This window comes from Solanum dulcamara, chromosome 1 (assembly GCF_947179165.1).
Source record: "Solanum dulcamara chromosome 1, daSolDulc1.2, whole genome shotgun sequence".
NCBI classification, from domain to species: Eukaryota; Viridiplantae; Streptophyta; class Magnoliopsida; order Solanales; family Solanaceae; genus Solanum; species Solanum dulcamara.
Genome location: NC_077237.1, coordinates 176807 through 201014, shown reverse-complemented (window position 1 = coordinate 201014; position 24208 = coordinate 176807). Strand labels below are relative to the sequence as shown.

General features: G+C 32.9%; 2 protein-coding genes across 2 annotated transcripts; one reads left to right on the top strand and one right to left on the bottom strand.

The window, feature by feature from the left end:
* The first annotated feature begins 11443 nt into the window (after nt 1-11443).
* LOC129895744 (nuclear transcription factor Y subunit B-6) lies at nt 11444-12073 on the top strand. Its single transcript, XM_055971508.1, has one exon. It carries the CDS (start codon nt 11453-11455, stop codon nt 12032-12034), a length of 582 nt encoding a protein of 193 aa, XP_055827483.1. The 5' UTR covers nt 11444-11452; the 3' UTR covers nt 12035-12073.
* Nucleotides 12074-12480: 407 nt separating this feature from the next.
* On the bottom strand, nt 12481-16292 carry LOC129895736 (tRNA (guanine(9)-N1)-methyltransferase). The gene is made up of 3 exons (XM_055971497.1): nt 15779-16292; nt 15096-15455; nt 12481-12998 (listed from the first exon to the last, which is right to left on the bottom strand). The coding sequence occupies exons 1-3, from the start codon at nt 16214-16216 to the stop codon at nt 12756-12758; spliced, it is 1041 nt and encodes a 346-aa protein (XP_055827472.1). The 5' UTR covers nt 16217-16292; the 3' UTR covers nt 12481-12755.
* Between the last annotated feature and the right edge of the window lie 7916 nt (nt 16293-24208).

Genomic DNA, 24208 nt, shown 5'->3' with positions numbered 1-24208 from the left:
GAAAATTTGAAATGTTCAAACTTGAGATAAAATTAAAATATGTAGCGATAATTGAATATGAATGGGTGTGTTCGCTCTCGTTTAAAGTATTGTATTGTTTAAAGCATTATAGTAAATCATTTTATTAGCAGTGAAGAAGAAAATTGTAGCAACCAAAAAATATAACAATCAAAGCAAAGGAAACATTAGGAAATATCAAAAATGAGGAATAAAATGATGAGAGGAAATAATAACAATACATAAAATGGAATTACACAATTCTCGACCTTCAAATCTTCATACATAGTGTCATGTCACTTCTTTAGTCTACCTCTATCTTTTCTTACATTTATTATAATAAACGTCCCACTCTTCCTAACTAGGACACATGTGCATCTTCTTTTCATGTGTCTGAACCATCTTAACTCACGTTTTTCATCCTATCAATCACGAAGGACACTCTCAGCTTATTTCTTATAGTTTCGTTCCTGATCCTATCATGTCACGCCCCGAGAGGGTACCCTAGACGTGACCGGCACTCACGAACTATTTCTAGCTCCCAAGCGAACCACATAGCCTGATCACACATCCGTTCATTCATTCAATCAGCGGAAGACTTAAAATAAAGAGAATATTTGGTGGACAAATCCCAAATCAACAATCTAACTCAAGAAAGAAATGTCATGGGCCAACAAATCAAACTTTAGTCTTTGTCATTAAAATAGTTGACAAGAATGATTTCAAGGAAATAAAATATTCAATCAACCCATCACTATCTAGTCTATGAAGCCTCTATCACTACAATCGAATTGGTGCCAATGACATGTTCATGGCTACCTCAAATCAAAATGAGAGGGCTAACTCGACGCAAGAATAAAGTCAAAATGAGAGGGCTTCTTATGTCTGTCAACAAGAGCCCAGCCCTGGTTCGTTACCAAATTCATTGATTAAAGTCAAGAACTCGTCAATTTCTGTTATTATTATTTAATAATAGTATTGGGATTCGAATCCAGGTGGAGGGGTTTTTCTTGGTTGAATACAGAAAAAGAAGACTCCCTTTTTTTTTGTGCTTCGCTAGGTCGAGGTAAGTAAGGTACCCTACAAATGAAATAGGGATTGAAAGAGTAAATATTCGCCCGCGAAAACTTTTTTTATTGCGAATGTAGGGGAGGACTCATCAATACGCTTAGTGTGAATAGATCCTCAATGGTGCTCCTATTGACGATCTCTTAAACCTGTCTCTGCATCATGAAACGATGCAGGTCCAAATGGACGTCAGTACATGGAATGTACGAGTATGTAATATGGCAGAATGAAACATACCTCAAGAAAGAATAACGTTGGTTCAAATATCTCAAAATCAGAAAGATAAGAGATACTCAATCAAAATATCATAAGTCTAAAGTAAGAATACATTTTAGAAAAAGACCAATCATAAACCATCCAATCCATTTTAATCATGTACGATACAATTCAATTAAATCATTCAATCCAATCCAATCATGTATCATTCTATTCAACCCAATCACATATCACATAATCCAATCCGATCACGTATCCAACCAAATCATGTACAATCCAATCACAATTCATCTAACCCAATTCGATTATATACAATCAGCTCAACAATCAACTCAAATGACTCAACTCAATAAATATGCAAATTGAACTATGCAATGTTTTACAATTCAACTCAATCATCTACAATCACAATCAAGCCAATCATATCAAGCACAATCCATTCAATTGGGAGTTTCTCTAACCGACAATTATCACCATATGAGCGAGTGATAGTACAACAATCCGACGTTGTTGCCACGTCCGTCCATACTTTGACAGGGTATGAACGATCAACCAATCATGGATTCATAACCAATCAAGTCCTATCATGTCAGGACAATAAAATGGGAAACATCCGACTTTAACGGTTCAATCCCCTCCTACGTTTGGCGACGTAGTTTATTGGTTCGAGTATGGACTATACTCTTACCCAATTCGGTGCTCGATACTCCTCCCAAGACTCAATATGATCATATCTATCAAGTGAGTAAAATACTCAAAATACTCATTTAGTCTCATTGGACTCTTTTCAAATCAACTCATTTAGTCTCATTGGATTCTTTTCAAAACTCAATCAAATCTGGCATCATTGGACCTTCATTCACAATCAACTCATCTCAATCATCAAACTCTTCTTTTTTGAATTTGATACCATCCCAACTCAATGAATGCAGAAAATATTAGATGCATTTAAAACATAATTTTAACTCCTCAACTCAAACTCAAAATATTTTTTTTTTATGTAAAAATGCTCAACTTGTTTATACTCAAAATACTCATGTTCAAAAAAATGATAATTTAAAGACTTTTCAAACTCAACTCATGCTTAAACTCTTTTTAAATTAAAGATGAAAATAATCATTCTTTAAACTCAAATAATGTATAAATAGTTTATGCAAAATGTTCACAAATCATTTATTTAAAACTCATTCTCAAACAATCATTTATACTCATATGACTCTAGTCAAATTAAATTATGCAAATCACATATCATGTAGTCATATTAGACTCCAATCCATTTCATCTCAAACATTATCATCAACATACCTCTTCATCAATCATTCTACATATGTTAAAGATAACCATTATTCACATCATCATCAAACATCTTGCTCTACAATTTCCATTTATTTCTATATTCAATTTCATTCACACTCACTAACAAAAATACATCATCTCCCTTTGAAAGCAATATTTACATAAAAACTATCAATCTCAACCTCAAAACAAATTATAACAAAAAGAAGTCGCATCTTGGGTTCATGTGAATGAATACATGAATCCATACTCTCAACAAAACTCAACTCGAGAACACCATCAATACATATGAATTTATATACAAAAAATCATTGTAGTCAATATGTAATTATGGTTTGTGAAATAAATATGAAAGAAAATTATCCAAGAATTCAAGTCATGAAAATCATCAATTAATTAATAGTATGTGAAGATATTTTAGGGTTTTAGGAAAATTCAAGAAAACGTTCATGGAGGGTTCAAGTCTTTCACAATTTCTATCCAACACATCTATGGGACACATGGAAGAACTTAATACATATTTTAGGTTAGCCTTACATATCTTAAAAGCTCCATAAATCTTGATGAAAAATCTTAACTTGAAGAAGAACAATCAAGAGACCCTTTCTTGAAATTCTTGGGTTTGTTTTCTTGAAAACCCTATGGTTAGAATTTAAGATTTCTCTTATAGATTCATGAATAGATGAAGAAGTTTGGTTTGGAAAGATTGAAATCTATGAAGGAATTACCTTGTTGAAGAATCTTGAAAAAAAGAACCCTAACTTGATGCTTTCTTGAAAATTCTTGAGCGTTGATGTTTAGAAGTGAATGAGAGGGTTTTTAATGAGGAAAACTGTTTTCTACAAGTTTAGGGATATTAGAATAACTCCCCAAAGGGTTATAGGACAAAAATACCCTTAAAAAAAATAAAGGGGGCGTCGTTCGTCGGACTTCTGCCAGGATAGAGCGGCTCCAGTAAAATGGTCATAACTTTTGATGGCGTTGGAAAGAAGACTCAAAGACCTTTAATTTGATAGGTCATGGACCACCCAGTTCGTCATATTAAAAAAGATATGGTCATTGGAAGTCGACCCTTATATGAACTCATTCGGAAACTTAGCAAAGATGAATTCTTTGGACTTGGCTTGGTTTTAGGGATCCCTTATGACCCTAAATCAACTCTAACACCCTTAAATTACTTAGGAAGTGATCCTAACTCATGCACAACTCGAAGTCATCGATTTTAATCCTACACACACATAAAGAATGGTTCGAATCTTGGCAAAAAAATAAATTAAAAATTTGGGGTGTTACATATCACTTGTTGTATCTCACACATCCATCTAACATCCTCGTATTTGCTACTTTCATCTGTTGTACATGTAATTCTCGACCGTCCAACACTTTGTCTCATACAACATAGTTGGTTGGATCACAATCCTAATTTGCATTTGAACATGTGATATGGAGTCATTATTTTAATTAAATCAATGTTTGGACAAGCGAGTTGGGATCACGGTTTGAAATCTAGGAATTCCAAATTGTGATTTAAAAAAATAATAATGTAAAACTTGATCCATAAATTTATATTTTGTGGGGGGGAAAAGAATCACCATTTTAATTTTTTGCAAAAAAAGAAAAAACAAATTTATGCTCAACTTAATGAGATTGTATATACCATGTGAAAAGATTATATGAAAAAATAATTAATTACTACTATTGTTGACTAGTGAATCGTTATAAATTGAAGTGAATTTGAAATTTGTAATTCCAAACAATCATTTACAAGGCACATGAAAATATCCATTTTATCAATGCGACATCTTAAAATATTTTAATATTTTGTTTATGAATTAATCAGGACATGAAAAAAGTAAATTATTTCCTTAGTTTATTTTCCTACATTAGATAACAATCATTAATAACTTTACACTATTGTATGAAGTCAAAGTTTATTTTTATTAGACATTTTTAGATGACATGTTATGATATGTGCAATAAACCTAAATTCAGTATTTAAAAAGTATATATTTTGGCTTTTTTTAAAAAAATAATTAAAAACTCTCTTCTTCTTTACTCTCTCTTTATTACAATTTCATCCAACATCCCACCGTCCTTGCCAGTTGCCATCAGCACTACAATGAACATCTTGAAATCATTATCAGTTTATCACCATCTCCTTCTCTTTTTTCCCTTAATAGTATGGCAACAAAAAGGATATTAGAGAATGGCATAGCTATCACAATCTTTTTTCCTCTCTGCCGCTCTCTCTCTTTTTTTGTTACTAAAATAAAATCTAAAATTAAAAATTTTCAGTTCTACAATAGAATTCAAATCTAATAAACACCCTTTCCTACCTCTTACTCCGTAAAAGAGAGATATAAATATAAGCCGAGGGAAAAGACTAACTGTACGAGGAAAAAGTAGGATAATGTTTAAATGATTAATTTTACTTCCTACAACAAAAGGAAGTGTATCTTTATAGATGTTACATGATTTTTAAAGGAAAAATAAGTAAGAGTGGACATAGTGTTCTAATGACTATTCGTACTTCTTATTTAAAAAGTATGTTTTTTATGGATACTACCTGATTTTTAAATCAATTCATGATTTCATGATCCAACCAAAAAATCTTGAGTCATCAATTAAAAAAAACCGAGTCAAGTGAGCAGCCATGTTATATAATCTTATATAATTTGTCCATAAAAATAATAATATTACTATTCCCCTAAAAAAGACATGGACAAAATCAATTAGTGAAAGTCATACCTACAATCCTACAAACAAAAAAAAGGTAAAATAACGCAAGTATCCTATAGTTAGATATATATTAGATTAATTTATATGCATTAAGCGTGTGTGTCGTATCAATATAAAATATTACATACAAAAAGAATGAAGTATATAATGCGCCAGTTACAATTTATGCAATATTATATTCATTTAAATGTAAAATATATATTCTTGTAAATTCAGTATACGTGTTGCACTTATATCTCGCGTCAATTAATTAGCATAAAATATATATAATTTTTTTATTTATAAAAAATAACAACTAGCATTAAAAATAAATGCAATACTTGCTTAAATGACGAAAATGGGAGTTAATTTTCTTTTAGTAATTTAATAAGTTGTGTTTTATATTTTCTTTTCGTTTTTCGATTGTACATTTTTTTAAAGAAGAAGAACAACGAGGAGGAATTCATCGTATTAAAAGCTTCTAAATATATCGTAAGTTAAATTATTGATGACAAATAACCAATCCACAATGAATATAACAGTTAATGCAAAATGAAGTACAAATCATTTATTTTCTCATACCGTGAGTTGAAAAATTGCGACAGATAATTTTAGTTTAATAAAGAACGAATTTTTATAATTTAACAAAGTTGTAATTGTTAATTGTAGAGTCTTTTAATGAAAGATAAAAAAAAAATAGGAAAAAGCTCGCGGGGGAGAAGGTAACCAGGATTTCAGGAGAAAACCCTAATGGAGTCGTGGTTTTGCGAGGGTGAAGACGTGTGTGAAAATTAATCTAGACAAAAAAACACTCCTGACTGTGGGAAAAAAAGGACTTTAATACAAAATAGCGCTAATTTTGGGTCATATCTTTTTCTTACTATTTTGTAAGATTAATAGTGCAATCTTGGAGCATACTCTATCTATTTGTTGATTTTGTATGATTAACAATACAATAAAAATAAAATACTTGTGGAAGTGATGAAATTTAAATATTTGTGGACCTTATATTGCAACATTATTTGGATGGTTTACCTTTTGAAGCGATTTGCTGGGCATGAATAATGGAGCTATCATCGAATCCAAGAACTGCTCATCAGAATAGTGGCTTGTATCGATACGAGACTTGAGAAGCTGAGTTCTACAGTTGCGGCAGATTAATCGGAGCTCAAGTCATGGCGATAGATTCGACGAGGAAGCTTTATGTAGCTGATAGTTTTTCCATCTCCCACTTTAGTTGCCTTTTTAATTTACTTTGTTTTTTTTAGCTTCTTTTGTTCATTTTCTTAGCTCCACCTATTACTCGATTGGGTTTGTACATATTTATTTAGGGAAAACTACACAAAATAGATCCTTTAAAGAAAATAAAAATTACGAGAATTTGCAAATTGAATTAATTATGGCTCGCGGAAAACATTTAGCTGTAATTATACTTTGAATTTTGTATAATTCGAGCGATTATACAATTGAATTTTGTATAATTCGCGCAATTTATACAAATGATGTGCGCGAATTGAATTGTATAGCGAAATATACAAACATTATAAATTGTATATCGAATTATACAAACGTTTTGCATGAAATGTATAGTGAAATATACAAACGTTATATAAAAACTGCGAATTGTATAGTGAATTATACAAACGTATACAAATATTGTGCAAATTATACAAACGTTGCTATAACTATAGCTACGAATTGTTATTAGCAAACTATAGCTATGAAGCATAATTAATGTGTTTTTTTGAGTGTCTATATGCGAAAATTCCCCTTAAACAAACTATTTACCACTTCATACTCCTTCCCTAGATAATTCTTTTATATACCCCTTTGGCCAAATTAATTACCCCTGTACCCCCTTTAATTATTTTTAAATTCGTGCGCTGACGTCTTGCTAACATTAGCGTCCACCCTACATGATATCGATAGGGTATCATATGCCGATGGAGTACCATAGAGGATTAAGCTTAGTTCTATATGACACTGATATGGTATCAACATACCGACGGAGTATCACAAAGAATATATTTACTAATTAGTTTAATAAATAAAACTGTGAATTTTAATAATTTTCTCTTAATTGTTTTATTTTTATTTCTTAAAACAAGAGTCCAATCCTATATGATACCGATAAGGTATCAATATATTGTTATGGTATCATTGAAGATTATAAAAGTGTCACATTAAGGATTTTCAATATCTTTTTTTAATCAAAATATCATTATAATAAATAAATATACAGTGGTAGTATCATTCATGTAATATCGAATGACTTAGAAAAATCTTTATGATACTATCACAGTATATATATACTACGATGGTATCATTCAACATTTATATGAAACGATCCTTAATGATTATATGAAATGATCTTTAATGATACCATGCCAGTATATGATGATTTTCATGGAGATGTAGCTGAAGGACTGAAGTAGACATTAATGATACCATGACAGTATATATATATACTGTGGTGGTATCATTAAGAACTGAAGCATCCTCAATGGGACCATGTCAGTATATTGATGTTGCGACGGTATTTTGCTCGAGAATCTCATGCCTTGGGGAATATGAATTGTAAAGAGGTATTTATTTGTAATTATTTTATTTTTATGAAGCATGAACTTAGTTTTTCCATTTATTTATGGGTTCAATAAAAAAAATACGGGCCTCATCATTTAATTAAAAAATAATAACAATGCAACATTAACAATGTAGCTTATTACTACTAGTATTTTTTCATCCTCATTTTGATACTCCTATAATTAAATATACTAGATTTGTTTACGTGCATTTCACGTGTATTGTGTCAATATAAAAAAATACCCCCAAAAAATAAAATATATAATATTACTACATGAATTGAGCGCCCCAACAAATAAAGAAAATCTAGAATAAACATGAAAGCCAAATATTATGACCCGCCATTAAAGTCTATGTCCGTGGCACTAAACCTTCACACTTCCTCTCTCTTCCCTCCTTCCCCTTTCTTTTGTCATAATAAACTAAATCTAAAATTCAAAATTTCACATTTATAATTAATTAAAATAAAATACCTCCAAAAGAAAAGAGGGAAAATGTGGACCTAGGGGGACTATATGTAAGCATAAGCACGATAAAAGGGTGGACATAGTGTTCCAATGACTATTCACACTTCTTACAAAAAAAAAAGTGTCTTTATGGATATCACTTGATTTTTAAATCAATCCATGACTTCATTACCCAAACAAAAAATCTTGAATCATCAACAAGGAAAAAAATCGAGTCAAATGATCAGCCATGTTATTTAATCTGCCCATAAAAAAATATTACTATTTCCCTAAAAAAGACGTAAGCAAAACCAATTAGTGAAAGACATACTGATAATTATACAAAAAAGTAAAATAAAGTAATTATTCTATAACTAGATATTACATTAGTTTACGTGCATTGCACGTGTGTATCGTGTAAATATAAAATATTGTATACAGAAAGAATGAAATATGTAATATTGCAGTTACAATATGGTGTAATATTATTTTTATTTAAATGTAAAATATGTGTTCTTATAATTCTAGTACACGTGTGTTGCACGTACATATCACATCAATTAATTGACACAAAATATATAAATAACAATTAGCCCTAAAAATAAATTCAATACTTGCTTAAATGATGAAAATGAGAGTCAATACTTTTTTTAGTAATTTAATTTGTGTTTTTATATTTTATTTTTATTTTTTGATTATAAATTTTTTCAAAGAAGAAGAAGGAGGCTCAACGTATTGAGGACTTTCAAACACATCACAAGTTAAATCATTGATGACAAATAATCAATCCACAAAGAATATGAAAATTAATGCAAAATGAAGTTACACTATTTCATTTATTTTCTTATACCGTGAGTTGAATTTTTTTGATAAATAACTAATTAGTTTAATAAAGAACGGATTGCTATAAAGTCAACAAAATTATACTCCCTCCGTTTGGTAAGTAAATTGTGCTTCATATCAATGTATAGTTGTTGAAAATGTCGTTTCACAAAAAAACTTGACGGTCGATTAGATTGAAATTGTTACATTTCGCTTAATTTTTATTATTACACTTTGTTTTGAATAAAATGAAAAAAGGGAAAATTTGTATAGTAATTTAGGAGAATATTAATGACTTTTTCTAAAACAAAAGAGCAATTAAAAAGCATATATATAATTAATATTTTATTATGCATATGTAGATAATAACGAATGAAAATCATCTGATAAGGATAATGACTAAACAAAATACCATGTATAAACATCTAACTTCTATTAAATTAAAATTTGTGGCACTGATAAATTAAAATTGGATTTATATTCACCCTCTTCTTTTGGCCTTTATTTTAGAGAGTTATTAGTATTTTCTATGCTACTAGTGTACTCCCTCTTTTTTCCAAAATAAATGGTGATTCATAAAGTTAAGAAGGTCTTTATTTGTTTCTTCCAGCCTCCAGGTTTAATCTTATTTAAATAACCAAAGTTTTACATAATCAAACAATTATTAAAAAACAGAAAAAATAAATTAAGGAGGTGTTGGCAAACGAAAAGGAGAAACCAACTACATGATTAGACATACTCCACTATTATTATTTATACGTTTAAGATATTAAGTACCTTATCACTAATTAACAGTTTCAATTCCTATCATATATTGAGGAATATATATAGTTCTGATGTGATTCACATATATATAGAATAACAGATACATATATAGGAGAGTTTCGAGCGAAATGAAGAGACGAGCGAGATTTGTTATATATCTTGAATACAAATTACAATGTCTCTAAATAATTAACTCTTAAACTATCGAGTTTTGTGTGAGTTTTCCAAACTAAAAACATCGAAACGGAGGGGGGTAGTATGTAAGGTGTAAATCGTAATCTGGAATAAGGAGTATACCTTTTTTCATCAAAATGTGCAACTTTGACAGAATTTATGGGGGGAGTTTTGGAACTATAAATTGTTGAGAAAGGAAATTAAATGGCCAAATGGCTGATGAATCAAAGTTTAAATTAGTCTGGGGTCCGTCCGGTCAATGCTCATCTGCCCAACTGTGAAAGCTTATTTATCCAGGCGAATGTCTTCTTCTCGTTCATTACGCCCTTCTGCCACGTGTCCTTTCTCATAAATAAATATTGTAGCTATAAATATATACACTTACTACTACTTGCCAATATATAGCCTTCATACACTCTCTCTCTAGAGTGATATGGATAATAATGGTAAACATGTTAACATTGGTGGTTTAGGAAATGAAGGATTTCATGGTTATCACACATCATCATTCCCACAACCAACCCCTCCTCCACCTGCTCATGGTATGCTTAATTCTCTTTTACTTTTACAAATGTATTACTCACTATTAACTCTCAGATAAAATACATCACTTTTTCAGACTTTATTTGTGGGCAATGTTTTTGTTAATTTGGGCTAATAAATTTCACTCGTCATTTCTCTGCTGGATCATCGATCTACTGGTACATGGTGCGGCCATGATTCTGGTTTTCTTAAAGACAAAATTAAGGGAAACAAGTGGCATGCATGCAATCTTTTAACCTATAGCTATCTCCTCTCTACCCCTTTTCTACACGTGTACCTCTCCACCTCCAAAAATACATACACTTACTGCTTTAATTAAATAAAGAAAGAGAGGGAGAAATTAAACAAACTACCAAGTTTGAAAAAACACAAATTAAAGCCATTATTTTTGGCATAAATAATATTACTATGTATCCCATGCTAATTAACACAAGTAAATTTAAATTTGTTCCTGTATCACAATTATATATGTTAAAAAGAAAAAAAGGCTTTTGAACAAATGCAAGTTTGGATGGTCTGATAAATGCGAGGGAATATAGTTTGTATTCACCATCTCTTTTGTCCAAATAATACGTGTTTTTCTAGAAATTGGAGTTTACTGGAGGTAGAATATTGAGCTAGATAATGTCAAGGGGTTCATTCGTGGGCAGTTAGTTTTGTAATTTCTTCAATACTTGAAAAGTTACCTGCATTAGTTAATTAATACTAGCAAATGTGACTTAATAATGTTTAATTAGACGAAGGTTTTGATGATATGTATATACTATACTTTTTCATTTGACTCTGATGCAAATTTGTTGTTGTATGGAAATTAAGCTACGGAGATGAGGATGGGAGTGCCCGCTCATCTCAACCAACAGGCAGAAGATTCTGAATGCACCATTCGGGAGCAAGATCGATTCATGCCAATAGCAAACGTGATCAGAATCATGCGCAGGATCCTTCCTCCCCATGCCAAGATATCCGATGACTCCAAAGAGACCATCCAAGAATGTGTCTCTGAGTTCATAAGCTTTGTAACAGGTGAAGCCAATGAGCGTTGCCAGCATGAGCAGCGCAAGACTATCACAGCTGAAGACATTCTTTGGGCAATGAGCAAGCTTGGTTTTGATGACTACATTGAACCCTTGACTTTGTACTTGCATCGTTATCGTGAGTTTGATGGTGGTGAGCGTGGATCCTTGAGAGGGGAGCCTTTGCTGTTGAAGCGTCCAATGGTTGATCCACCCTATCACATGCTGCCTCATAATTTTCCAATGGCTCATCGGCATGCAGGTTACTATGTGTATCCACCACAAATGGGCAATGGTACTTATATGCAGGGGGATGGAATCGCTTCTCAGTGTGCTGTGGTTGCTGTGGGAAGTGACGACATTGAGTCTCCTGCAGAGGAGGGTCAGGAGTGATCAGTTTCACTGCTGAAGGAATTAATTAAGCTGTTGTTGAAGCTTCAAGAGCAGTGAAGAAAGTAGACTGCCGTCTTTTATCTGTTACCTAATCTAGGATAGCTCTTTGCAAAGTTGAGGAATGTTTCTTTCGAACTAAGTGAGCCAAATGTGACCTCTCCAATTAGCTGTTTGTATATAATGCTGCCTGTCTATTTTGAGTATTCGGTGGTGCTTTCTTGTGACTTATTTATATTTTGATGCAAAATCCTTGAAACCAATCAAGTTTTTCATTCACAAGTATATGCATGCAGTGATGAAGGACTCAAACATCAGATGGACTAATAGAGTTGCAACAAGCCAGATCTATATAGTGTACTACACCTTCGGGCCTTAATCAATTTGCTGTAATGGATTACACAGCGCAGGAAGAACACTTAGATAGGACAGACTATTTTGGTCAAATCTACTAGGAAAAAAAACATATCTTTTTGCCATCTCAAGTTTGCTGAACCATATAACACAACAAAACTATCCTTCCCAACATGCTTATGTACCCAAAAAGATGAGGAACAACACGAGGAAGAAACAAAGTCATATAGTGCAAAAGGAAAATTAAAGCCAAGCACGTTCTCAACAAGGCAAACTTCACTATAATTACCGTCTCTCCAGGGCAAATTCTGGAGAACAAATACAATACCAACAACTATCCTGATAGGATCTAAAGGAAGCTTTTGAAACTTCAATTCTCAATGCACTGCCTTTTAGACTCATGATCATCTTTCTCTTCAGTCTCTTCTTCCAGTTCAATATCATGTATTTTAACCTCGTGATCATTTTTCCCTTCCGTAACTTCTTCCCGTTCAATATCATTATCACCCTCACATCTTTTCCTTAGTGGAATCACTTCAAAGAATGAAGTTTTCCAGTCTCCTGTCTCCAAGTATTTCAGAAGTATCTCTACCACTTGATTGACTGTAAGGACCTGCACAAGAAAAATACATGTTAGACAAACAGTGTTTTCAAAATTTTCTACACAGACCATATAGTAAAGTGCCACTAACAATTTATTGGCAAAGAAAAGAGAATCTACTATTGACCATATTACCAGTCTAACAACAAAAAAATTGGAGCATTTAGACTTTCCATATGTTATGAGCAATCATATGTTCTTTTTTGATGACATGAGCAATCATATGTTCTCTCAAGATGTAAGACCCCCATGATACACCTAACCTTTATCTGCCCTCTATTGAAGAGCCCCATGACTTGAGCATATTAACGTTCCGTTCTTTGATTTGAAATATTTTGGTTTCAGGGTTCTTATTGGCATAATACATAGATAGATAACTTTGAGGATGCACATCTAGATACCTCAACTTGTCTCCATTGTGTCAGTTGAACACCAACTTACAAGATGATCATCTAGACATCTCCAAAATTTATGTGTCACTTTGGCATTGGGAGTCCACGAGACACAATGAGGACGAGTTGAAGTGTCTAGATGTGCATTCTCAAAGTAAAGTTGGAGTATTTAGTTGCCAACTGAGGCTAAGTTAAGGTGTCTATCTATATATCATTCCTTCTTAATTAATGTTAAATTAGAGGTGTAATAACTTCAATGAGTTTGTTCTTTTTGTTGGAAAATATAAACATGCATGGAAAAAATAATAATTTGAACTCATAAGCCAGAAGCAATTCAATACTGTACACATCTCAATTTTCAAGTAAAGGAGAGATTTAATATTTTTATTATAAAAGAAACCATTATGCCTATCCCTTTTATACTAATCATTTGGTTTCTGACTTTTTCATGTTACAGAGTGATGATTTGAATTTCACTATTGATTAAGATGAGCAAAATAAGCTCACAAATGGCTCTTGACCTGTCTAGAACCCCTTTTCAGCCCATTCTCTTACAGGTTTCAAAACAGCTTGACCCATATTTTAAATGCGATGGTTAAAATAGGTTGAGAGCGGATGGGTTGTGGGGTGGGGGATGGGGCACACAAATATGAGTTGAATTTGCCACCACTAGCTGTACCAAAAGATAAAAGATTCACTATTCATGCATCTGCCTAGTGGTTTCAAATTTCAATGATACGCTGCTGGATCAATCATGTTGCTAATATTAAAACTTCTTCTCTGACAAAATACATGCTCAAAATAAAGAACCAACATATTACTAGAAAGATAAATGGTGCCACTAAATACATATAAGATAATTAGAGGTCCAACATCTTTGAGATATTGATCAAGGTAATATTGAATTATTACCATAGAACTGGATAGCTTAAGGCGGTGCATATTGAAGGAAACACAAACAAGATTCTTTTGGCTTCAAGATAAACCTGAATAGCCATAGTCTCTCAGACTAGTATGTATGTCCTATGATCTCTCGGTGCCTCTTGAATAATTCGATCTCAACTCTCAGATCTAGGAAGTTCCAACCACTATGAAATACCAGCAACAATTTGAAACTAACAGTTTATACATGCTAGTGACGTGTCTTTTACCTCAGAATACATTCATATGTTAAGCAGTTCGATGTTTTTAATTCTATGGAGCCCCTACCCTAGTGCTCTAGAAAACTATGAGCCAATAATCCAATCTGCTGATTATTGACATCCTTTAACAAGAGAGGTCAAAGTCAAATTACCCAACTTTATATCATCTGGAAAAAAAGAAAAAGAAAGCATAACACTTCATTGATGTCCTGCAGAGACATGGCAAAGCATTTAAAGAAAGTTCATATAGCAAGTCACGAAACAGTAGCATTTAAAGAAAGTTCATATAGCAAGTCACGAAACAGTCTTTAGATTTTCTTCCAGCATAGATGCAAGGAGCAGTCTCTTTAGAGTTCAGCTTCAAGACATATTAAGAGCCTTATTAGCCAGAGCTGTTTTTCAGGGGAATAACTGAGGCACATAGCGTAGCAGCACACCTTAAATAATCGTCTTAACCAGCAAAAACAATTGTCAAGCATAAAGAAGGTTGCAAGCACTCATTACCATAGTTTACAATGAAGGGTTCTCAAGGCAACATAGAGAAGTAGCTCAATGATTTGCAATACTAAACATACCTGGGAACTAGACATCTTTAGGTAAGTTCCTATTGGGAGTTTTGCTGTTTGAATCCCTTGGTCTTCTGCTTTTTTCATGGTTAGCCCTTTCCACCGATTCCTATCCACCAACCCACCAATAATATATATATGCTTTGGATCAAGGACGTCTAACGTTGTTTCTGAGTCAGCAGTGAGATATACAAGGCGTTCCTTCTGATCTTGGAATGCCTCAATATATGGCCCATTCTCCTTCTCAATTAACCACTTGTCAAATCCTGGTAGTCTCTGCAACTGATCTTGCATTTCTCCTTGACAGCCAGTCAACCAAAGGTGAGCAGGACAACTACATCTTCCATTCACCGCATAACAGTACATGATCTGCCATAAGTCCAATAGCTTTAGCTTGTTCGCCTCAAACATGTAAGGTAAAAGTGCATTTGTAAAGCAGCAAGAAACGGGCAAAAATAATTCAAGATTCAGCTTCATGCCATGAGTATTCAAGTATGCCGCAACTTTCACAGAAACCATATATAATCAAACCATCTAAGGATAATGGAATAAATACAATGACTTTAGGCTTCTAGGCTCTAGCAACGGAAGTATTTTATGTGAAAAGGCACCAGTTCACCAAAAATGTGTATAGTGTAAAATTCATTCATATGGAGACAAATTGAAACTTAACCTAAAAAGAAGAAAGAAACCTGTTGAACGAGGCTATGGAGCTCACTGGAATTCATGAGGTGATCAAACTCGAGGTCGATAACTACATTTTGGCCATTTTCTTTAGCTTTAGTGAGCCTCTGCATCTTCTTTCCTTTTTCTTCGGAGCGTTGGTCCATTCTCTCTTTCCTCAAGCACTTCCTTGACTCTATCAACTGTTGTTTCTCCTCTTCAGTGGCGCCAGCCAGCTTCTCCTCCCATTCCTTACGCTTGCGCTCCCCTTCTCTCTTCTTCTGCTCTTTCAGCAATGACCTTTTCTCCGCCTTTTTGACCTCGTATCGTTGCTGTTTTAACAGTTTCTTCTGTGCGTTCTTCGACAGCGGTGGGCATGGCTGCTGCTGTTCGACTTGGACTTCCACTTCTTCCTCACCTGCCATTGTTTTCCCTTCTTCCATAGCAGAAAGACATTTGCTTAACATTGGGGCTTTAGCACAGGAGGGCTCTGGAACTTTGGGCCTCCACTGTTTCACTCCTGCCCCTGCCCCGAAAGTGTTATTAGACCCAATGTAAATTATTTGTCATTAATAGAGTCATGATCCAAAATATTTACCCTCTTACCTTATTTTTTTTCTTTTAATTTCGTTCATGACATCACCTGATGTCAGCATCACTGTTTTTCTTTGATACCATCAAAATCAAAGTATATGGTGTCAATAAGTAGTTTCACTGAAGCACTGTCTCTTCCTACTTGATACCATCTGAGTATATATATATATTCATGATATCAAACGTGTATTTATGCTAGTACCCCTTCCCTTATTCCTTTTTGATACCATTAGAGTATATTATACTTTGATGGTATCAAGCAATTTATCAAGAAGGAAGAGATAGTGATTCAGGGAAACTGCTTGATATCATGAGAGTATATTATATACTCTCATAATATTAACTGCACGAAATAGTTAAAAATAAGGGGTATGAAAGTAATAGGGTATTCAATAGTAAATAGTTTCCTTTTTGGGTATAATAATAATTATCCCATTTTATTTGAAAACTACTTAAAAATTATTATTATTATTATAATATGACTAGTTTGAACTCACTTCACTCGATATAAAAAGTTAGGTAAGTTGTTATAAAGAGAGAAAAAACATGAAAAGACACACAAATTATAATTATTACTTATTTACACCCCGTTTTCCTTAGTTTTTGCTTTTTTATTATTATTATTATTTTATTTTATCTTGTCATCTCTTTTTTCTCACCTGTGTTCTTAACAACTTCGTCTTTAACCCCACCCTGACTATAAATCTGGCAACAAATTTATCCTTTGTTCTTACGCGGACTTTCAAGGCCAAAGATCCTAGGAATTTACAAGTTAATCCATAGTCATTGTTAAGAGATGAAGAAGCTAACCATACACTAAGGGTAAAATAATTGAAACATGCAGTAATTTACATATGGAAACAATAACTAATATGAAAAACCAACATTTAAAGTAATAACATATTTTTGGGGGGAAACTAAGGTATAAACATCATAAGACTTACATGAGTAATCTGAGAGAGGTTTTTCTTTCGGAAATCACGAAGGACTTTGCAAATAAACTAAAAACTTCATACAAACACACTTATTATTATTTCAAACTTTAGTATAAGCTAGGGATGATTGGTTGGAGGAGTTGGATATTGTACATGAAAGGAAGGGTAATATGTTGGAAATTTGTAGTAGGTTGATTCTCTCTAAATTCTTTCAATTCTTCTCACTATATCTTTTCAATTCATACAACTATCTCTTATATAGACTCAAGAGATAAGAAATAAAAAGTTTAAGACACGCTACGTGGCCCAATTATTGATGGCCGACAAACTGATAAGATTTTTTTAATAGTGCGCGTCGGATGCTCATTGGGCCCCACTGTCACAAGCATTATTAATTTTTATCTTTTTGACTGACACAGACAGACACGTGCTTATCAACAATTTTTTCCTCTTTTGGAGGATAGTGACAACACTCTTTTACAAGACAATAGTGGGCATACCCACACGACACATTTTTTTACTTTGTATAATAACCACAAACGTCTTTATCTTTCAGCATCTTGATCTCATCTTAGTATAGATATTTATCCTCTTGTTTTTATTGGCTCTGTATTAGTATGAACTATGTATCTAAATTATGTAAGGCAATGGAGTCGAAGTTCATTCCTAAGTCATCATCTTCATAAGGGTCTTGGACATCTTGATAATTATTACTCCCAAAGTCTTCATCTGAACTTAGTGTTCTTATCGGACTGGTGTTGGCATCTTCATCTGAATTTGAAACTATTCTATCATTTTCTGGATTTGGACCGTTTTTACTAATAACATGCTTATCTTGTTTGTGATCTTTAAAAAATTATTTCAAAGTCTGCTTAATTATGGCTTCGATTTTGTTATTTTTTTCTCTTTCAGAGCCATAGTCTTTCTGGAACTGTCGTTTTGAAAAGTTTTAGGTAATCTTCTTCGTGAGGAATAAGATCCCTCTTCTTCACTTTTTGGCAAAGTAACAGCCGTTAACGGATTTGATATGTTTTTACCAGTTACTGTTTGAACCGGACTAGTTGTATCTTGATCTGATACAGTAAATTTCTTAGCATTCAGAAGGGAATGCACGTCTGTCTCATCTATTTTTGGTTGAGATGGAGAACTCATTTCTGGAGTCTGTGTACCTATATCTATCTTAAGAACAAACTTACCTTGGAAAGTCTCGATCTACTTCATAAGTCTCGTATTTTCTTGAATGAGGGCCTTATTTTTAGTATTGAGTCTTTTGAATGCCTTAGTCGTAGTAGAACAATGATCACAAAAAATAAACTTGTCTGGATCTTTTTGGATATTATATTGAGGAATTTGGGTTGGGTTTTGTCTTAGAGCTGGAGAAATATAGTAATTTGGCCCAAGCATTCCTCTGGCATATTCTAAGGCTTCAGTAAAATTATTAAAACCTTTAAAAAGAGAGTTTTTTACTCTATTTATTGAGTCTAAAAAGATTCTTAGACTCAATATTAATGAGATTGAGAGTTTATTTATAATAGTTTCTAAGGTTTCTAAGTGGCGTATTACTCCTTTGTCTTTTAACTGGGTGTTATCATTAAAATTTGTAATTAAGTCTATCAAAGAATTGTGATGTTTATCTTCAGAATGTAATATGTGTTCTCCTTGTGCGAAATTACACCTAGTAGTATTAGTTTTATGTAAAGCCTTGTATTTCTTTTTAGGATGTATTCTTAAATCTAAGTATTCAAGATGTTTTAGTGAATCTATTTTGTTTATCATATGGAGTTAACTTTTCAAAGTACCTCGTATAATTCTATCTATAAGTACTAAATCTAATGTCGTCTTGTATGCTAGAGATTTCTCGAAGTAACTCTGCTCTAAGCTCAGTCTGTTCTTTGTATATACCTTCTATAGAATAAGGCTGTATTTGAAACATTGATTTATCTAACTGTTTTTTTAACCAGGCAAGGTTCTTTTTAAGTTCAGATCTAAATTTTCGTTCTTCGTGTATCCAATTTTGTATTAATCAAATTCTCATTACGTATTCTAATGGCATGAATATTATCCTAATGGAATAAAATGAAGTATTTCCTTGTAACGTCTTATACTAATATTAGAGTAACTAACTTGTCTTTCTAGACCTTTTTAACTGTGTGTATAAATATCCTGTGTATTGATCTAGATCTGCTTTAGAATGGTTTAAAAATTGCCTTAACTCGTTTTCTACCTTTGTTACTTTTAAATTGTGACATAGTTCTTCTTGAAGCCATTTATGTACTCGTTTAAATTTCTAAAATAAAGGTTGATTTTGCATTAATTTTTTATCCTAGCTGGTACGCCTTGTCTCTTATGCGCATATTACACCATCTAATTCTATTATTACTGTATCTTATTTCTCTTTCATGACTTTGTATTTTCCACCTTAAGGCATTTATAAGATCTCCTTTAACTACTCGTTCTTGTCTAAATCAGTTATATTTTTTATCCAAGTGATCTACTGTTTCTACTATCCGTAAATATTCTTCTAATTTTCCCTTTAATTGTTCGGCGATTTGTTTTATCTTGTATTCGCGATATAATAGCCAATATCTAGATCTTACATCTCGATATGCAGAATGTCTTTTCATAAAATTTTAGATTGTGTTTTAAGCTGTATTACACGGGATATATATATATATATATATATATATATATATATATATATATATATATATTGCATATAAAAAACTTTGTAACTTATTTTTTTGCGTGTGTGTATAAATGAAAATATATAATATTTTATTTCTAATAATGACACATTCAATGTAATTTAAATAATTTTGAGATAATGGATAAACGCAGACCTTTATGAAGGTAGAGATATACATTATTTTTGATAAAAACTCAAATAAAAAAAAGATGTTTGAAACAATGTTATAAGAAAATGTGTAGCATAGCAAGATACAGATTATATGGAGCAACATATGTTAATACATACTAAAGAAAAGAAAACTATACTGCTGATAAGGATAGGAGGCTAGCTCCCGCCTTCTTACGGAAAAAAAAAAGAATGAATACGGATCTTCTTTAGTGGATTCCTTTCGTTTATGTTTAGTCCCCTGAATGTCTTTTCCACATAAAATATATCCACACTAAGTTATTTATTAGCCTCCTACCATAATTTTTGATCTTCGTACACTCTTATATAAGGGCATGTCCATAATAAATTACACTTGTGTCAAGTCTAATCATCTCTTAATTTTTCTTCAACCTACCTTTGTCTCTCTTAACCCCACTACCACCAACCTCTCACACCTCCTCATTAACTCATTCATGCAACTCCTTTTTACATACTTGAATTATCTTAATCTTACTTCTTTCGTATTGTCCTTCATACAACTATCATAAGAGCATGATATTCTAGCTACCCATACTGATAAATGAAAGAAGCTCATCACGTATGATACCAACGATGACTGTTTCATTATTGTTCTTTTTATTCCATACCACATACAGACACCTTTGATTCATCAACATTGACGAATGTTCTAAAGGGGAGGATGTTATATCCCGTATTTTATACGGTTGGATATTTTAAGATAGCCGTGGTAAAGTTAAGGGAATGACCATCTTCCAAAATTTATTTTAATATATAAGTTGGTTATGAATATTATTTATGAACATTAATAGTGTGGAAATATTGGGAAACACAAAGAGAAAAAAGGAAAATTCGCAAAGTGGCCTATGGTAACTAAGGGTGTTCATGGTTCGGTTTGGATCGGTTATTGATTAAAACCATAACCAAACCAACTTAGTCGGTTTTTAAATGTCTAAAACCATAACCAAACCAAGTAAAATAATAACCACGGTTTGGTTATTGTCGGTTTGGTTCGGTTTGGTTCGGTTTTTCGGTTTATTGTCGGAAAGACATGTTGATGGCAAATTAGGTCCACCAAACTTGCAACGTAGTTTATATTTACAAGAGCAAGTCAAATAGGGGTTCCAAAATACAAACAACTTTGTCCATAAATAAAAAAATTACATATTTAAACTAAACTAACTAGATATTAGAGAATCCATAGACCATAATATAATCAAAAGTACATCTTCCTTAGCTTAAGCTCCAAACTAATCAATGCTCAAAACAGTAGGGTTTTTACTTTCTAGGGCTATTCACATAGTTGGAAGTGAAAATGTAAAAGGAAAAGAAAGAGTAGGGTTTTTACTTTCTAGGGCTATTCACATAGTTGGGCTTCAGAGTTGAGAGTTGAGAGAGTTGGGCTTGGATTGGGCTTGGATTGTTGGACATAATAAGTATATTAAAATTAAATTAATAATTAAAAGGTATAAAATATTTTTAATTATTTATGAAAAGCTAATATTATACATATAAATAATTATAATTTTTATGTATATAATTATCGGTTTGGTTTGGTTATTTATTCGGTTATTTTTTACTATAACCATAACCAAACCAAATATTATCGGTTATTCAAATTTAAAACCAAACCAAACCAAACCAAACTGAATGTCGGTTTTTTTATTCGGTTTGGTTAAATTTTCGGTTTGGTTTTGGTTTTAACCAAAATCGTGAACAGCCCTAAATTGGTAACATTGTGAAAGGCTAGGGGTAAAACGAGAATTTCACAAAGTGTTCAAGAATGTTCTTGAAAGACTAAAGTGTTCAAGAAAATTCATGTAGGTGTGGGCCCCACATGCCACATAACAGCTGTGGTTGGAGGAGGTGGTGCGTTGACCCAATGAGGGCTTGACACGTGTCACCACTTAGGATATGACATGTGTCACCCCCTAAAATGGCCTATATATATATATATGTTTGATGATCAACCTTATCAACAAGTCATTTTATCTTCCAAGTTCAAGAGAGTTCTAGAGAAAGAAAGAAGAGAAAACTAGAGAGAAAGACCTACAGATTTGGAGAAGAAAAAAGGTAAGTTTTTTTATTTCGTTTCGTGAATCAATTATCTAGAGTATACCAGGATGTTATGAAGGTATTGGTAATGTAAATTTATGGTTTGGAGCAGCCCAAAACGCTACCAAACAGCCCCAAAATTTTAGCCACGCTATGAGAGCTTCCGAGGCAAGTTTTGGCGAGTTTTGGTGAATTTCGAGCAAGGTAAGGTTTTCTCTTTCAATTGAAGTTTATGAGTTTGTTATGGGGTATGTTAAATGTATTAAATGATGCTGGAAGTGGAAAAAATGTATAAGGATGCTTGACGTTAGAAATAACTAAATAGAAGTCGTAGTAATTAAATCGAAGTCGCGTAATGTGTTGTCGTTGTGGTTCTGCGGTTGCAGCTAGTTGAGTTGCGTGTTGTAGGGCTTTAAAGTATTTTAAAAGGGTGTAGGTATTGCTGGTTGCAGCCACACGACCCCCCGTTTGATATGGTTAGAGATTTTATGAAATAAAGGTTAAGAACTCTATTTTGGTATCGTAAATTTTGAGCTAGTTGTTTGGATTTGTATTGTGGGATATTGAAGTGACTTAATGGTACATGTGCTGCTGGTTGTTGTTGTTGGATGATTTTTGATATTATGGCTGATTTGAAATTTCGGGATGGTGTATTTACAGGAAAAGTGCTGCTGAAATTTCGATAGATAAAATGCTAGTTTAGGATGAGAATCTTGGATATCTACAGCTAATGTTTGCATTCGTTAACATTATTATAGATTTTTGGGAAGGCCAAGAGTTAAGTGGGATGGACTAAGGAAGCGTACAAGGTATGTGAGACTTACCCTTTTCTTTCAAGGCATGATCCCGATGTTATGATTTCATAAGTGCTTTCATATTTTCTTTGTTTTCAAAAGCTAGGTGTCAATGGTCCCAAGGAAATGACTACTTTTCCTATAACCCATCAATGTTTTCCAAAATGTCTATATTTTTTCAAAATAAAGGTTTACAGTATTACAAGCTTTTATGACAATAATGATGGATATATTTTACAACGACATTGATGGTGTTGAAAATGAGAATATGTCTATGATGGTTATGATAAGAACGACTTCATGCCTGAAAGGTGCTTACTATGACTCTCGTCTTGATTTTTGAATAATAGTCTCATCTTATAGCAATTATTCCTTCCAGGTGAGACAAAGCGACCATGGTTAGTCTATAATACAATTGGAGGTTACTGACCTTCTATCACTCCGATAGATATATGACTTTCGTTGGGCTCTCATGCATGTTGTCTATATGTCTATGTATATGTATATGTATATGTATATGTATATGGGGGATATGGGGAAGGGCCATATGTTGCGCTATAGACGCATTGCCACCTGGTCAGTTAGCTTAATTTTCATCTCGGACATGAGATGTCTGGACGCGGGACATATGTGGGCGAGCCAACATCGTTCGGTGCTATGACATGTTCTATTTTCTATGCATATGAAAAAAATATTTTTAGAGAAAAGACAAGCATGCATGGCATCCGGCCTAAAAGGGCACTCATATGTACTGATTACTCTCTTATCTCACTATATGTTCTATGATTCTATGATATGGTTGTTCATACCTTATGTTCTTTATTATGCTGATTTTCATGCCTTACATACTCGATACATTACTCGTACTGACCCCCTATTTTTTTCGAGGGTTGCGTTTTATGCCGTGCAGGTACACCCAGATGAGTAGAAACTATTATAGAAGATGTTCTAGCGGGGCTAGCAATTCCACTTGTTCCTGGAGTGTTGCCGAGTCAGAGTATATGCGCTATGATGTTTTGTTCGAAGTTAGAGACTTTGCAGACAGAGTCGTGGGTATAGAGTGTCAGCTTTGTAAGCGACGTCACCAGCCGATATGTTATTATGTCATATGTCACGAGTTTTATGGGATAATGGATTTTGGAAAGCAAGATTCACAAAGCTTAGCTATGTTTTTCATTTCTTTTTGATGTACAAGTCTAAAGAGATTAAGTATGTAATACGAGGCAG